This window comes from Watersipora subatra, chromosome 3 (genome assembly GCF_963576615.1).
Source record: "Watersipora subatra chromosome 3, tzWatSuba1.1, whole genome shotgun sequence".
Lineage (NCBI taxonomy): Eukaryota > Metazoa > Bryozoa > Gymnolaemata > Cheilostomatida > Watersiporidae > Watersipora > Watersipora subatra.
Genome location: NC_088710.1, coordinates 3,122,077 through 3,139,850, shown reverse-complemented (window position 1 = coordinate 3,139,850; position 17,774 = coordinate 3,122,077). Strand labels below are relative to the sequence as shown.

The 17,774-nt window shown below is 35.3% G+C and overlaps 1 protein-coding gene across 1 annotated transcript; it reads left to right on the top strand.

Moving 5' to 3' along the window:
* Positions 1 to 2,482: 2,482 nt before the first annotated feature.
* LOC137391909 (uncharacterized) lies at positions 2,483 to 4,655 on the top strand. The gene is made up of 2 exons (XM_068078465.1): positions 2,483 to 2,563; positions 4,095 to 4,655. Exons 1-2 carry the CDS (start codon positions 2,543 to 2,545, stop codon positions 4,653 to 4,655), a joined length of 582 nt encoding a protein of 193 aa, XP_067934566.1. The 5' UTR covers positions 2,483 to 2,542.
* Positions 4,656 to 17,774: the final 13,119 nt, after the last annotated feature.

Below are 17,774 nucleotides of genomic sequence, written 5' to 3'. Positions count from 1 at the left end.
TAGACACAAACAGATGGTTTGTGTCTAGCAAACCATCTGTTTGCTGTCCTCACCAAACCATTTGTGTCACAACCCTACAAAGGGAAGAGTAACCAGAACAGACCCAGGCTAGGATACATTAGTGTAGACCCAGATTGAGAGGCAAAGATGTAACAAAGCGTAACATGAAGTTGAGGGAACTAGACACAAACAGATGGCAATAGAAGGCAGATAACAGAGCTGCATGGAAGTCGGTGATAAAACCTAAACCATAAGTCAGTCATGGGTGAAACTAACGACTGCAAGAAAGAATTTATTCATCATTGTTTGGGCGGGTAGCAAAAGCTACATAAAAAAAGATCTAAGCAAAGTGCTTTCAAGCTTGAAGCAATTTCCTTGCTAGTGAACCTACCATCCTATCATCCAATAACTTTTCTGGTAGAGTGGGTAATGCTTTATGCTCCCAGATTATATCGTTTTTGAAGATCTGGATAGAGATTGAAGGTGAAAGAGCTTGTGATAAAAAACCAACTTTGAGCTAACTGAAAGTAAGGGTCAATACACACGTAGAACAACTTACTGGTAGTTGTGTTTAATAATATGCCTTGTATCGCGAAGGCAAATTCACAAATTACTATCAATCTACATATAAATATCACAAAGGATCTCAAATGTAAGTAAAAATGAATTACTGTCAACATGATGTGTTATCGTGTAATCTGGAAAAGAACCTAGAGAATGCTACCTTAAGCAAGAAATGTTTGGCACTTGTGAAATCTTATCAAAGAGGATATTCGAGAGTGTGATGTCGTTTAAGTGAAATGTTACATAAATATGTTGATATGAACTAGTTCATCTTATCTCTTCGCCTCGACCTACAATAGACTTCAAAGTCGATATTCAGTAGAAATCATGGAAAGAGCATAACAAAGAAATTGTCTGCCCTTACATCAGCAATGTCATTTTAAAGCATAACAAGTCTGTTAAAAACTGTCCATCTAATACAAGCTAGTAAGTAAAGCTAGCAATACACTCACAGTAACTAGCTCACAAGGAAGTGAGTCGGGAGCAGGCTACAATCTGTCCAATATTTTCATCTAGAATGGAACAAATCTTTTTAGAACAATTTTACCGACGATAATGCTTCAAAGAGTACCTGCTTGTCAAGCTGTCCTCTCCCAGTTGACATTCCAAGCAGATTGATAAGTGTTTTCTACAGAGTAGCAAAAGTTTAGTTTTAAGCCTCCGTGTATTGAGGAGAATTGTGTAGAGAGCACAGAGAAGCTTTTGTTCAGCCAGCCATTTGTTATTCACCAAATGAGTTTGAGGTCAGCAAGCAGAAAACTCTGAAAATCTGCATAGAGATAGTTTTTGCCACGTGACGGTTAAAGAGTCTGGACTCTAAAGCATGAACTACTCTGTATTTGACTATAACACTGAACAAATGTTTCTGTCTCACTTGCCAACACAGAAGGCGCCTTCTGTAATCTAACCATGCTGCTGTGCCAATAATTAAAGAGTTGCTGTCTCTGTGTACACACCTAGCAACGGCTTCTTTCTTTCGCAGCGAGTGAATATTTCTATCAAACCACAAAAACTAATCACGGAATCTCAATCATTGGTCATGAATATGATAGACTTGCCCACAAAGCAACTACCACTTTGCATCATGTAGAAGGAATGAAATAGGTGGGTCGTCATGGTATGGTAAATGAAGTGACAGTGTATGTGTACATTGGTACTAAGTCCTTTCTAACTCATACACACAATTAATATGAACTCATCCAGATATTAGACCTTGGAGACCATTCTATTGGAATTAAAACATGAACTATTTTGCTCCTAATTGGCGGAATATTAATTTACTGTTTGTTCGGTTGATCAGTAGAGCTACACAAAAGGCCCACTTTATTACTTTGTTTTAATTGGTTAAAATAACAATAGTTCTCACCAATCATATCAGATATCAATGACTTTCGTAATCATGCTCATACATAGGAACCTGCATTTACATGCAACGTATCTTCGTCATCGTTAATCGTCTTGTCTTGAAACCCGACCAGGTGTTTGTACATCTACGATGTTGTCAAAAAACTTGCTAGACCGAGATAAAAACATTATTTGTGTATGTATGGGTGTAATCAGAGCCTTAGTACAATATTTACAACAAAGTCGGGCGTATTGGCTCAGCGCGTCACACAAAATCAAACGGATTTAGGAGCAATGTTTTCAGCCTTGGCGATGCATGTGCATGTTGATTGACTATCTGGCCCTCGAATATGTACACTGTTCATGTTGTGTAACAAAAGCTCATAAGAAAGAAACAATCTGTTCTGCCGTTAAATTGTCTGATCTTGCTAAAATTCATCCCTGCTGTAAACGCATTGATCCACTCCTGTATTGAACATGAGCCAGTGTTTACTAAACCCTCTACACACATGTTTCTACACTAAACCAATAACACTACTGACTTAAGAATCCCTGCTGCCGTCACGCACTGCATACAAACAGAAAACGATCTGCTGCCTCAAGCCATGAAGAACACGATCTGCTGCTTCAAGCCATGAAGAAAAGCAGCAAAAAGGTTAGACCCTATTCTATTTCGAAGTTAACAAAAACATTTTTGTTTTTTGACATCAGATTTTGGTTTTATGAAATTAAATTTGAGGTTACGTCGAATGTTAAAAGTGAGTGAAGCCAAGTTATATTTAAATAAATCAATTTCTGTAATTTCTGTACCTGAGTGACACACACAGAGGTGCAAGTGATGTGTAAGTTCTGAGGTAGAGACGTGTAAAGTAATTCACTCTAACTTAAATATGTTAAAATTTAAACTAACTCAACTTTTATATTGTTACTATTTTAATATTTTTCTACGACTTATTATAAACTCTCATCAGTCAATTTACCTTCACTCACGAAATTGTGGGGTATTGAGAAGCTTTAAGATCAGATGTCAGAATAACATTGACTGTTAGTCTCCGAGCACCAATTATCAATATAAATGAATATTGAATGGTTTGCGTACCCTCAGATGGCTGTCACGCCTGCTCAGCATAGCTCGATAAGGTTTAGCATCTGTTTTCTCAAGTAACTCTAAAAAATCTGAAACAACGCGGAATAAGGTGCTTTAATATGTTTTATTCACAAACATTTTTGTTGTGTTGAAAATTGAACAAGTATTTTACAACATCTGAAAGAACACCACAGGTTTGGTGTATTTTATTATGCCATATGTTTCGTGTTATTGTATTCCTTTTATTTTTAAATCTGTAAATACAACTCCGTTCAATATAATAAAGTTGCTCTTGGATAATTTTATTTCATTTCTAAATAGAAATTATGTTGAAAATTAGGCAAAATTTTTCCAAATTGTTAGTTTGAACAATTCAAAAATGATAAATTTTTATTTAGTATTTTGAGAAAACCTGTTAACTAATGAACAAAAAATAAGAATAGTAATTTTATTATTAAATTAAAGCTGTTACCATTACACTACAGAAAGATATAATATGGTCAAGAAACACAAACTGAACTGCCGCAATTCAAAGATAGTCTGACTAGAGATGCAAACTGTAGCAGGTAGTCTGACTAGAGGTGCAAACTGTAGCAGGTAGTCTGACTAGATGTGCAAACTGTAGCAGGTAGTCTGACTAGAGGTGCAAACTGTAGCAGGTAGTCTGATTAGAGGTGCAAACTGTAGCAGGTAATCTGACTAGAGGTGCAAACTGCAGCAGGTCGTCTGACTAGTTGTGCAAACTGTAACAGGTAGTCTGACTAGAGGTGCAAACTGTACCAGGTAGTCTGACTAGAGGTGCAAACTGTACCAGGTAGTCTGACTAGAGGTGCAAACTGCAGCAGGTAGTCTGACTAGAGGTGCAAACTGTACCAGGTAGTTTGACTAGAGGTGCCAACTGCAGCAGGTAGTCTGATTAGAAGTGCAAACTTCAGCAGGTAGTCTGGTGTTTCAAATGACTTTTAGTAAATTCGTTGAAAAGAATTGTAGAGGCAAACACTTGACTATATAGCGTGAAGGCTGGCATATGTTTGGCTTATCAGCTAACTGGCTACAGACTGTTTATGATTGTAGTGCATATAATCATGTGTTAATTTAGACAGGAAACAGCTCTCGTATAATCACCAGAGATGATGTATCTCGGGCTGTAGTCGTCGATAGAGTCAAAACAGATGCAATGTTTGGTTACGGACGGCCTCGGCTTCACGTAGACAGCGGAGTATTGCCCGAGGTCTCTAAAGACTTTGATGTCATCAAGTTTATTCGTGATACAATGAGGGACTTGTCATACACTCACCCTATTCTTAACCGACGCAGATTTAATCTATCTTCTGCTAGAAAGCAAAACCAAGACACAAAGGTAAAAACACCAGAGAACTGTAAGAGGCTGCTACGAGAGCAGTCAGTCCATGAAATAGACGTACCGGTTCTAGACACACCAGCAATGATGTACCCCAAGGCTGACACTCCTAAAGACTCAACAAAAACATCTCTTGTTCTACCGTCTGTCTATGATCACCAGGGCTACAGGGCTACCAGGAGAGACTTTCGGATATCACATGGGATATGTCCACTGAATATTCAGGAGGCGAAAAGCTATTTCTATGTTAGAAGTGTGCCCCATCAGTTTAACCATTCAAGCAATGGTAGCGATGAATGAGGATTTTGTTTACTGTTTTTCTATTGATTGGTTGTGTGGCACTTTAGAAATAAAATATATTTCATCGATGAAAATGTCATGACCTTTTATCAAACATCCTCATGTAGCTAAACCAATCATAGGCCTGTGTCTGTATTATTTTGTTCCATAGTCTGTGTAATGCTGTACGGCAGCAGTGGAAGGCAGCTCGAGCTTATATTCTTTTTCACAAAAACACTGATCTATGATATCTATGCTAGATTGATAAATGACCTTGAGTAAGGTTTCTGTCGAGGAAATATCATTGTATGCAGTCATGAATATCAAGCTGAGCAATACTCACCTGTTAAGAGTGTCAGTGGATTCACCAAGTGTCAGGCAAAGCCTATGAACCATCCTCTATAACCAAATAAAAGATTAATCGAAAGTGCTTTTAAGCGATTATTATATAGAAGTAAAACACCCGTTAGCATTTTAAACACACCCAACACCTGCTGTATTCTTGTGTTGCATGACTTCAGTGTGTGCAGAATATTCCCGAATTTCCAACCAATGATAAAAATTTATGAGCCACTCGGTAGTAAATATAAAAATGCCTACAAAGCCAAAAGGGCCAACAGTTTTTTTCTATATTATATTAAATCTTTGAACATTAGCAACCAAAACATACCTCAACTACTCAGGCCCATTCTCTATCATCAATCACAATACACAACTGGAAAGAGATATATTGTAACGTACCTATTGCTAGTTAGATGGCAAACATTACCTTATTACTAAAGTAGCTTCAAGCACCTGATTGCTATTGTCAATTCACAAGTTTATAAGAGAAGTCATTTGAACAAACTGCAAAAATAGATGTTAAGCAAAGCAAGTCAGAGATATTAGAATTATAGCTCTGACTCTTCTACATCCCACGCTGCATTTGTGCTTGGAGTCATCAGCACACGCAAGTGCCTGCCAAATCAGTCCCTGGTGTCATCATGCAGCTGATAGTTATGGGAATGAAGTTATCAGATCTGGTTATCACGCCACTCTCCGCTTACACTATTTTGCTTACATCTATAATTGACTTACAAAAATCAGTCAAAATCTAATGACCCAAGAAGCTAGTTAAATCAATTTAGGCGTTTTGATTACTTAAACCTTGCATGAAGAGAACAGTTTTTGTCACATCTATAAGAGCTATGTCTGTCTGTCCGTCCAAAGCCATGGTCAGAGGCTGGGATATAAGATTGTTAAAAGCAAGATTGAGACTTGTAACATTCAGCTTGGTAGACTGACACTCACCAATCGACCACCATTCAGTAATTCTAATAATTGTACAGATAGTTATTATAATTCACTTTTATTGACGATCTCTAACAGAACACAAGACTGCTAGGATACTAGTTTGGTAGAGACACCTCAGAGGCGCGGTTAACATGCTTAAAGACAGAAGAGACGTTGATCCGTCCAGTTGAAGTCTGAATATTTAACACAATGAAGATCAATGTCAATGCAGACCATTAAGCAATATCTACTATATAAACGGCAATTGTTGTCTGTGTATCTGTGTATGTATGTGTCCGTCTTATAGAGCGGTCTTTCCTTTTATCGTTGTACAAGTTTCGGTCGTACGAAGCGAACTGAATTAATATGAGTAATAAATATCATAGTTTCAGACTATTAGCCGCTACTTTTGTCTGACGATTTGAGCCAAGTAGCTTATATAGAAGTGCGGCGATTCTGTTGTTTTTCTTTCACCGCTAGGGCGCATTAACCGAAATCTCCGGTTAGCACGCTTTTTAAACAGCAAAGTTGCTGCCATGTTGAAAAGCACCGTCTTGAGTTCTGCAACCTATACAAAGGTGCCTATACAGCTATACAAATGTACGACTCATTAAATAAAATAAATTAATAAGTAGTTATTTACATGCAATTAATATTTACTGCCAACGTGTACCGAGAAGGTCACGTAAACGTTTGTTTTTTGTGGCTACTAGAAAAACGCAGTTCTCAGTTTCTCACCTACTAAATTTCCACATCAAAAAGGTAAGTGCTTCTTATTTAATGTTGTGTTGTCTATGAATTGCCACACTTTCAATGCATAACCCTTTCATTTGGGTCCTTGTACAAATTTAGCTATCAGCCTACTGTCAGCCATTTTGCCGATATTGCTTCATATGTATACAATATTTTTTTAATTTCAAACTCCTTCTAGAACATTTGTTTTGGTTATATATTTCATTTTGCCAGCATGTTAACAAGCACTGCTATGCAAAAAATTTATTGTATCTATTGTATCTAGCTGCTATTGCTATTTTAATTATCTTAATTATTAATTAATCACGAAAATCTGAATCGGCTATAGTGTCTTCAACATAAGTAGTTATTTGTTTTCTAATTTGGACGCATTTAATGAACTTGCCCAAAAAATCTTCGTTTTTAAGTTGGAAATTCTCAAACAAAGATTTAAAATTAAACTTAGGGCTAATTTTATAGAGAAATCTTAGGACAACACTGTCACTACCATAAAAGTCCTAAAGACCGTTGGTTATGTTATCAACAATAATAAAATTCAGTTACTCGCAATTGCTGGTAAAATTGCTGGTAAATGTGTTTACGCGGTCGACCATAGAAAACGCATAAATGAGTCTACTTCAGTGAAAGGGTTAAAAACGTTGGATTTGCCACTGTTTGTGATAGTAAAAATGTTCATTTCCTTTTGCAGCCGATTTACTTTTACTTTTTTTCCAGCTACAAGTACACAAAACTACAGCTACTACAGAACTTGCACGGGTACTGCTACTGCATTTTGCCTACTAAATTTCTACTTCAAAAGGGTAAGTACTTCTCATTCAATGTTGTAGTGTATTGTTTATAAATTGCCACACCTCAACTACTTAATAACTTTGGATTTGCCACTGTTCGTGATAGTGGGACAAGTTCATTTCCTTCAGCAGCTGAGTTACTAATTTTTTTTCCAGCTCTGAGTAGGCCCACTGTAACTTACTACTAAAGAACTTGCACGAGTACTCCGAGGGTTGTGATAGGCGATGTTGAAAAGTAAGAGAGCAGCTGGTATCGACTTACTGTCACCCTGCTTTAGCCATGACCAGCTCTACCTCGCCTGCTGAAAAGTAGGCACAAGCCGAAAACTGTTCATACACCCGACAGAAAAACAAAAAATGTTGTCTATCTGCAAGTGTTGCGTTGAACTAACATTGTGTTATTGTTATGCCATGCTATGTTCTTCATGTTCTGCTATACCACATGCAGCATTTTCTAACATACTTTTCAGCATATTTATATTTTCATGCATTTGCTTTCCTCATCGTATCTCATACAAAGGCTATCATGTTGGCGCTATGTTTTATTATTGTAAGGTGCTAATGCTGTATCTGCCTTGACATCATACTGTCTGTGCTATTATACATATAAATTTTATCGACACAACCTCATTACTGTTTGTATATACCATGTCAAAACACAGGCTATAGACGAAAAACTGGTGAGCTATGATTAGTGTTTTAAGCATGTAAAAGTCTCTATTCAATAAATGCTGGCGATAGCAAAATATTTTGTGTAATTTTTTAAAAGATGCAAAACTTTTCGATACTGCCAGTTTGAAGAACTTCAGTTTGCCTTGCAATGTCAATTTCATTATCAGTTCTCTGTACACAAATAGGGCAATGCCGATTTGAGTGGTTTGAGACTGATGCATTGTAGACTAGCTGTGAAATGTATCGCAGATTTCCATTGTTCTCCCCAACATTATTTACATATATACGTGTATGCATATTCAGGGCAACAATTTCAGTAGACAATTTACATAATAATACATCAGGGCAACAATTTCAGTAAACTGCATATTTGGAGTTGTTATACAGTATGAAAGACAACTCTCAATAAACCTTATGCCGCACGTAAATCTGTTCCTGTAGGCGGGTAATGCAGCTAGTAAAATATATTATCGCACAAGGGTAAATACTAATATTGTATAAAATACTAATATTATATAAAATGCATAATTGACGTTACAATTGACTGTAGTATTTAAGGCTGCAATGCAGCACCAATTGGAGATGAAGTCTAATATGACAGTAGTGTTTATGCATAACATATGGCAACCCTAGGAGGTTCCAGGAGTTCATAGCATCAAAGCAGTGACTTTTAAAATCAAATCATATGACACTCATAATATCTAGTGTCCTATAAAAAATGGATAAAAAGTTCAGCGCTGTGAATCAAATGGAAAAACAAATTAGCGCTTGAAAACACCTAACAGCGACTGTCACTGAGTGCTTGAAGACACCTAACAGCGACTGTCACTGAGTGCTTGAAAACACTTAACAGTGGCTGTCATTGAGTGATTGAAGACACCTAACAGCAACTGTCACTGAATGCTTGAAGACACCTAATAGCACTATCAAAGAATACTTGCATAGGATGATTGTCAGGCATATAGCAAAATAACTATGTCTAAAGGAGCTGGCAAAAGACCAATAAAACCTAGCGTGAATGTCGCTGATAAGGCTACCAGCTGGAGTCAAGATCAAAAGTCGTGTCTAACAGTTTTGAAGCTAAACTTTTGCTCGGCCTCGTCTACAACCATCTCAGCAATGGCCAGCGAAGATGTGGCGGCGCGTGATAGAGCATTGCGAACATGCAGCATGCGGGAGCCAACATCACCAGTGCCACCATCAAACAAAAAATCATTGACTAAAGAGCCATCCGCTGCAAGTGCCTGAGCTCGAACTCCAGATGGGCCTCTATAAAGAAAGTGCGAGTCAGTGAAAACAGAAAGAATAGAAACGTGTCTTCAAATGAGTGTCAAGTTTTCACTATGGCAATAATTTTATTATTTATTTATAATAATTTTATTATACAGCTGCATAATAAAACAAGCACATTGTGTTTAAAAAACTTTATCCACTATGGCTTTCATATTATTCATAGAGGTATGTAAAATAAAGAGTTTGTAGGCTGATACACTATTAATAGCCTTTGTATTATTCATAGAGGTATGTAAAATAAAGGGTTTGTAGATTTATACACTATGGCATTTATATTATTCATAGAGGTATGTAAAATAAAAGGTTTGCAAATTTATATACTATGGCTTTCATATTATATATAGAGATATGTAAAATAAAGGGTTAATAGATTTATACACATCGGCCTTTATATTGTTAGCATACCCAACATATTGCCCAGTTCTTACTTTAACTGGCAAGTTATTGTTTTTGTAGCTGTAGTTGGAGTCGTGTCCAAATTGGTTGTGATTTGAATATTTGAAATGAATCTCCTTCGCAGTGATTCAAGGCACTAATTATGTGAGTTGGATAAATGCAAAAATGAATTAGGATTTGATTTAAAAACGCGATTTAATATTTAATAAACAAGTCAAATTATTAATGTTTCAAGATTTTTCATGGTTTGTGTCTTCATTTTTTACATGACAATTACAGGTTCTCAACTCATTTCAACTTACTTGATGTGAACAAATTGCATACAATCACTAACAATCATTTTGAAAATGTCATTGCCATCTGCTTTAACAATCTTCCACCAAATATCCATTCTCTTAGCAGAGAAAGGCATTTTAAACACTATCTGTCAGACTATTTATTCAATTTTAATGGCTAACTGTTGCTTTTTTCCCCTTTTTTTGTTTTACTATTGTTGTATGGCCTAATTTAAAAAAAGTTTCTATTTGTGAAATGAAATTATTGCCAATAAAGTACTATATATATATATATATATATATATATATATATATATATATATATATATATATATATATATATATATATATAACATTTTTCCATACAATATTTTGGTAGATAATGGATCAGTTATAAAATAGAAGTAGATGTATATGTTATTTCGAACAACTTAGCCCTTGTGATATTATTATTTAAGGCAGCTCGGAAAATATCTTACTGATATTGAAATGCCCAGCCTGATCGTAGTTTTTGAGCTATGTCAAGGATATTTTCAATCTGCCGACACATCCTTGAGAAGAATCAGTCAGAAAAAGGTATAACTACTTCAATAAAAGAGTCTTCAATAAGTAATAATTTCATGATTTTATCAACCAATAAAATTGTGTATTAGCGAGTGATAAATTTATAACATGGCTAGCTAAGCTTGCTTTTACGGTATTTATTATTCCCACAGCATCTGCTTTCAGTAAAAAGAGTTTTTATGACAAGTCAAGTTATGGCAACAAGACAAGTTATGGCAACAAGACAAGTTATGGCAACAAGACAAGTTATGGCAACAAGACAAGTTATGGCAACAAGACAAGTTATGGCAACAAGACAAGTTATGGCAACAAGACAAGTTATGGCAACAAGACAAGTTATGGCAACAAGACAAGTTATGGCAACAAGACAAGTTATGGCAACAAGACAAGTTATGGCAACAAGACAAGTTATGGCAACAAGACAAGTTATGGCAACAAGACAAGTTATGGCAACAAGACAAGTTATGGCAACAAGACAAAATAAGATAAAATAAAAGTTTGAAAAATTTTTTTGCTAATCATAATAGTTTTGTTTGTTTTAATATTTTATGTTGTGTTCGTTTTTGTGTAAAAATACATGCTTGCTACATGAACTATACCAAATGCTTGCTACATGAACTATACCAAACACATCAATAAATACAGTGCGAGAAAAGTCAAAACTTCCTTGGTTATTTATCTATATTAATAAATGTGTGGGATAAGTGTGGTGTGTGTGCCGTGTGTGATGCATGCGGTGTGTGTGTGTGTGTGTGTGTGTGTGTGTGTGCGTGCGTGCGTGCGTGCGTGCGTGTGTGTGTGTGTGTGTGTGTGTGTGTGTGTGTGTGTGTGTGTGTGTGGCATGTGTGGTGTTTATGATGCACTTAGTGTGCGTAGGGTGCCTACTGTGTGCTTTGTATGTAGTATGTATGGTGTGTGTAGTGCGTATGGCTTGTGCTGGAACGTAAACATGCATAGTGTGTGTATGCGCGCACATGTGATGTGTGCCTGGTTGTGCAATGTTTAGTGTGTGGTCTGTGTGGTGTGCACAGAGGGGCAAGGGTGGCACAAGTTTGCTGATGCGAGGATGCAGGAGCGGAAGGGTGAGAGGGTGCAGAGGTACGGCGGTGGGAGTGTACGGCTGCAGGGGTGCTGGCATTACAGGGCTGCGGAAATGCGGCAGTGTGGAGGTCTGAAGTGTGCGGAGTGTGTGGGGTGAGCGGGATGTGTGAGGTGTGTGGAGTGTGTAGTGTGCGTGCGTGCGTGTGTGACTGTGTGTGTGCAAGTATCTATATATCTTTTGTCGATTTCATCCCAACCTAACATGCATAAGCTCAGTGCCTTCTATAGTTTGTAAGAGGTATCTGGTTTGTAAGAGGTATCTGGTTCATAAGAAGTATCTGGTTCGTAAGAGGTATCTGGTTCGTAAGAGGTATCTGGTTTGTAAGAGATATCTGGTTTGTAAGAGGTATCTGGTTCGTAAGAGGTATCTGGTTCGTAAGAGGTGTCTGGTTCATAGGAGGTATCTGGTTTGTAAAAGGTATCTGGTTCGTAAGAGGTATCTGGTTCGTAAGAGGTATCTGGTTTGTAAAAAGTATCTGGTTCGTAAGAGGTATCTGGTTTGTAAGAGGTATCTGGTTTGTAAGAGGTATCTGGTTCGTAAGAGGTATCTGGTTTCAAAACTCTATCTGGTTCCTGAGAGCCAGCCTCTTAAGCACCCACTTCTGGGATATCTGATTGACAATAAAAGAAACCTCGGGCAATACCAAACTTACCTCCAGTTATTGAAAGCTGTATTCAGCACAGTGTATATACATGTATATACTGTATATACATGTATATTATTTACAGTGTTTACAGAATATACATTAACATCACCGTTGAATTAACTGATAAAAAGAATAAACATATGATTGGTCAAATTTTTCCAAATCATTATTGAGTGATTTTGATTTGAGTTGATTACATCAGGTGAGAGATTTGAGATTTAATTTACTAGTTATCGTATGACAGACACGGTTACCTTGATGCTAATCAAATCAGTTTGTGAGTGATGCGATTTGATTTCTAATAAAAAAGGTGATTTGCAAACAGCCTGTTGAAATCACATTTCATTATAACAAGATTTTATGGACATTTCAAGTTTCTCAAGTTACGGCTACAAATGAATCAAATTTGTTTATTTCAACTTTTCAATAAAGACTGTCACACTGTTCTAGTGTAAGCAAGTTGAACAGATGAGATTAGGAATTAAATTTGTTTAAGTGATTCTATGTTTAAGTGAGTCAATATTTAAGTGAATCAGTGTTCAAGTGAGTCTGTATTTAAGTGAGTCTGTGTTTAAGTGAGTCTGTGTTTAAGTGAGTCTGTGTTTAAGTGAGTCTGTGTTTAAGTGAGTCTGTGTTTAAGTGAGTCACTATTTAAGTGAATCAGTGTTCAAGTGAGTCTGTGTTTAAGTGAGTCTGTGTTTAATTGAGTCTGTGTTTAAGTGAGTCTATGTTCAAGTGAGTCTGTGTTTAAGTGAGTCTGTGTTTAAGTGAGTCTGTGTTTAAGAGAGTCAATATTTAAGTGAATCAGTGTTCAAGTGAGTCTGTATTTAAGTGAGTCTGTGTTTAAGTGAGTCTATGTTCAAGTGAGTCTGTGTTTAAGTGAATCAGTGTTCAAGTGAGTTTGTATTTAAGTGAATCTGTGTTTAAGTGAGTCTGTGTTTAAGTGAGTCTATGTTCAAGTGAGTCTGTGTTTAAGTGAGTCTGTGTTTAAGTGAGTCTGTGTTTAAGTGAGTCTGTGTTTAAAGGTTGACTTGCAATAAAGTTCACATTACAGTTATTTGGTATCAAAAGATTCACCATGTCTTACTCTGTTGTGTTGTAGGTGCCAAATGTGTGGAAAAGTGATTACAAGCTCTTAAAAGCTCAAAAACGAAAAGCCGCCGTAGATTGGAACCTATTTATTTCTCTGACGTAGCCATGAAATTTGGTTATTGTCTTTTCACGTGATGTTCTCACGTGAATTGAAAGAGCAATAAAAAGCTCAATATAAAACTTATCGTAGCACTAGTTTATGACAAACACTTCGGGATTTACCGAAGACCCCGTATCAAATATAGATGCTCACTACTTTACAGTTTTGTTTCGGCCTGGTCTAAGCGGCAAGTCGTAATCTGATCATGTGACCCAATACTTCGCAAATAATTTTTGCAGCAATTTTCGATTATCGCAGGTGACCAACAGGCTCGTCATAAATATCAGGCAATGATATGTACTCCTTTGAGGTAAGGCTAAAAAATTAAATGAATTTTTACAGTAAGTTATAAGATATCACTGTTTCAAGTGACAGCATTACAATGATGATAAAACAGACGCATAAGAACAATAGACATTGTTTTATTAAATGCGTGAAGCATATTTGTGAAAAATTTTCGACGAATAAGGTTGAATGAAAGTGTAAACAGAAACCTTCGGCAATTGGACAATGCCATAGACTGGTGAAATGTGCACGTTTAGACCTAATAGTTCTCCTTTCGGTCGCACGGCTTTATCGGCGTTTCGTAGGCTGGTCTTAATTTTGATTGAAAAAGGCTTGTCAGGTTTTAATGGCGACTTTAGGCCAAATTATTCTGTTTAGTTATGTATTATCCGATCAGATAGGTAAGGTTTAGAATATTGTCTACAAATTTCAAAAACTTGGTAACATATTTAAATAGGTTTATGTGTTTTGTATCGTTATTATACTTAAACGACTCCATTGAAAAATGGTTAAATTTGTTAATGAAATTTCGGTACAAGTGTTTTTCGGTTGATGAATAATTTTCGTGAGTTTTGTGCACATGTGCATTTATCATAAATCTCTCAAACATTTACTTCGCTTGTGTTTGGTCATGGTACAATTATAATCATATACACCCTTTGCATAAGTCAAGGCTATTTGAATAATAAAAACATTTTCAATTACGGAAATATTAAAAAAGAATTAAATTTGTGGTTAAATTTGTATAAAAAGTGCCTAAATTGTGTATAAATCTTTATGTATAATTTTTATTGGCATTAGTAGGCTAACTATTGGCAAAATGATGTTTTTCATCATTTGCTGAAAGAAAGAAAAAAGAAAAGACAAAGAGGTTTAGTTCTAAATTTAAATTCCATAGCTGGAATAACTGGACCAAATATGTGTTCATATATTCTAAATGAATATGCATTGTCTGAATAGTAATAAATAATAATCTATAATAATGAAAATTAAATCTTAACCTGATCCTTGTCTTTAGCTGGCATTTGACATACCTTTGGAATGGATCAGCGTATATCACTTTAAGACCTTTTAAAGGTTATGCCAAAAAGATTTCTCCAGTTTGTCCAAGGCTTGTTTTTTTGTTGTCGAAATTATTTGGTTAAAAAACATTTCTAGATTTGTAGTTTCACAAATTACAAAAAACATTTTGTAGTTTCAGGAACATTATTAGATTGAAGGTCTTACCACGCCAAACGAACAACTTGGAGTTACGCCGCAATAGCATTTTGACCATGCCCACCGCTTGATTGTCGCTGAACCCTCTTATCAGCTTTCATTTGATTTTGTTTAGTGATAATGTTATGAACTCCTGATTTAATATCTAATAGTGTCGACTAGGACTAAGGATATTTGTGCCAATTTGCCACCATGATTGAGGGCAGACAATATCACTCTACCACAAAACCTGCTGACCGCTTATCTGATTGAAATATATAAAATGGCTGCAGAATTTGTATCGATATATAAAAGGGAGTTGTGACATCAGAACATTAGAATATTAGCATTATAGTAGAGTAAGATTTGAGTGATGATTAGAATAAACCAAACATCTCTATGTTTAACTTTATGTACATTCGAGTTGGTTAAAAAGTGAATTACGTGAATTACAAGATTACCTAATACTCAAAAAACATTTAAAGTTCTGCGTCATGTCTCAGATATACATATGTTACAGTATCTAGTAACTCATCATGTCTTATATAAACATATGTTACAGTATCTCGTAACTAATCATGTCTCATATAAACATATGTTACAGTATCTCATAACTAATCATGTCTCATATGAACATATGTTACAGTATCTCGTAACTAATCATGTCTCATATAAACATATGTTACAGTATCTCGTAACTAATCATGTCTCATATAAACATATGTTACAGTATCTCATAACTAATCATGTCTCATATAAACATATGTTGCAGCATCTCGTAACTAATCATGTCTCATATAAACATATGTTACAGTATCTCATAACTAATCATGTTTCATATAAACATATGTTACAGTATCTCGTAACTTATCATGTCTCATATAAACATATATTACAGTATCTCGTAACTCATCATGTCTCATATAAACATATGTTACAGTATCTCGTAACTAATCATGTCTCATATAAACATATGTTACAGTATCTCGTAACTAATCATGTCTCATATAAACATATGTTACAGTATCTCGTAACTAATCATGTCTCATATGAACATATGTTACAGTATCTCGTAACTCATCATGTCTCATATAAACATATGTTACAGTATCTCGTAACTAATCATGTCTCATATAAACATATGTTACAGTATCTCGTACCTAATCATGTCTCATATAAACATATGTTACAGTATCTTGTAACTCATCATGTCTCATATAAACATATGTTACAGTATCGCATAACTCATCATGTTTCATATAAACATATGTTACAGTATCTCGCAACTAATCATGTCTCATATAAACATATGTTACAGTATCTCGTAGCTAATCATGTCTCAAATAAACATATGTTACAGTATCTCATAACTCATCATGTTTCAAATAAACATATGTTACAGTATCTCATAACTCATCATGTCTCATATAAACATATGTTACAGTATTTCGTAACTCACCATGTCTCATATAAACATATGTTACAGTATCTCATAACTCATCATGTCTCATATAAACATATGTTACAGTATCTCGTAACTCACCATGTCTCATATAAACATATGTTACAGTATCTCGTAACTCATCATGTCTCATATAAACATATGTTACAGTATCTCATAACTAATCATGTCTCATATAAACATATGTTACAGTATCTAGTAACTCATCATGTCTTATATAAACATATGTTACAGTATCTCATAACTAATCATGTTTCATATAAACATATGTTACAGTATCTCGTAACTTATCATGTCTCATATAAACATATATTACAGTATCTCGTAACTCATCATGTCTCATATAAACATATGTTACAGTATCTCGTAACTAATCATGTCTCATATAAACATATGTTACAGTATCTCATAACTAATCATGTCTCATATGAACATATGTTACAGTATCTCGTAACTAATCATGTCTCATATAAACATATGTTACAGTATCTCGTAACTAATCATGTCTCATATAAACATATGTTACAGTATCTCATAACTAATCATGTCTCATATAAACATATGTTGCAGCATCTCGTAACTAATCATGTCTCATATAAACATATGTTACAGTATCTCATAACTAATCATGTTTCATATAAACATATGTTACAGTATCTCGTAACTTATCATGTCTCATATAAACATATATTACAGTATCTCGTAACTCATCATGTCTCATATAAACATATGTTACAGTATCTCGTAACTAATCATGTCTCATATAAACATATGTTACAGTATCTCGTAACTAATCATGTCTCATATAAACATATGTTACAGTATCTCGTAACTAATCATGTCTCATATGAACATATGTTACAGTATCTCGTAACTCATCATGTCTCATATAAACATATGTTACAGTATTTCGTAACTAATCATGTGTCATATAAACATATGTTACAGTGTCTCGTAACTAATCATGTCTCATATAAACATATGTTACAGTGTCTCGCAACTAATCATGTCTCATATAAACATATGTTACAGTGTCTCGTAACTAATCATATCTCATATGAACATATGTTACAGTATCTCTTAACTCATCATGTCTCAGATATACATATGTTACAGTACTGTATCTCGTAACACATTACGGAGCTGTCAGCGAAAACCAGGCATCCTTTGACAAATTGAAAGGAAAGGCGGAGGAGTTATCTGAGTACCAGATAGCTGAACCTTGTGACACCAAAGAGTATCT

Coding starts and splice junctions, on each gene's coding strand:
- LOC137391909 (XM_068078465.1), top strand. CDS start 2,543: ATGAAGAAAAGCAGCAAAAAG. Junction 2,564..4,094: donor TGAAGAAAAGCAGCAAAAAG/GTTAGACCCTAT, acceptor GTGTTAATTTAG/ACAGGAAACAGCTCTCGTAT.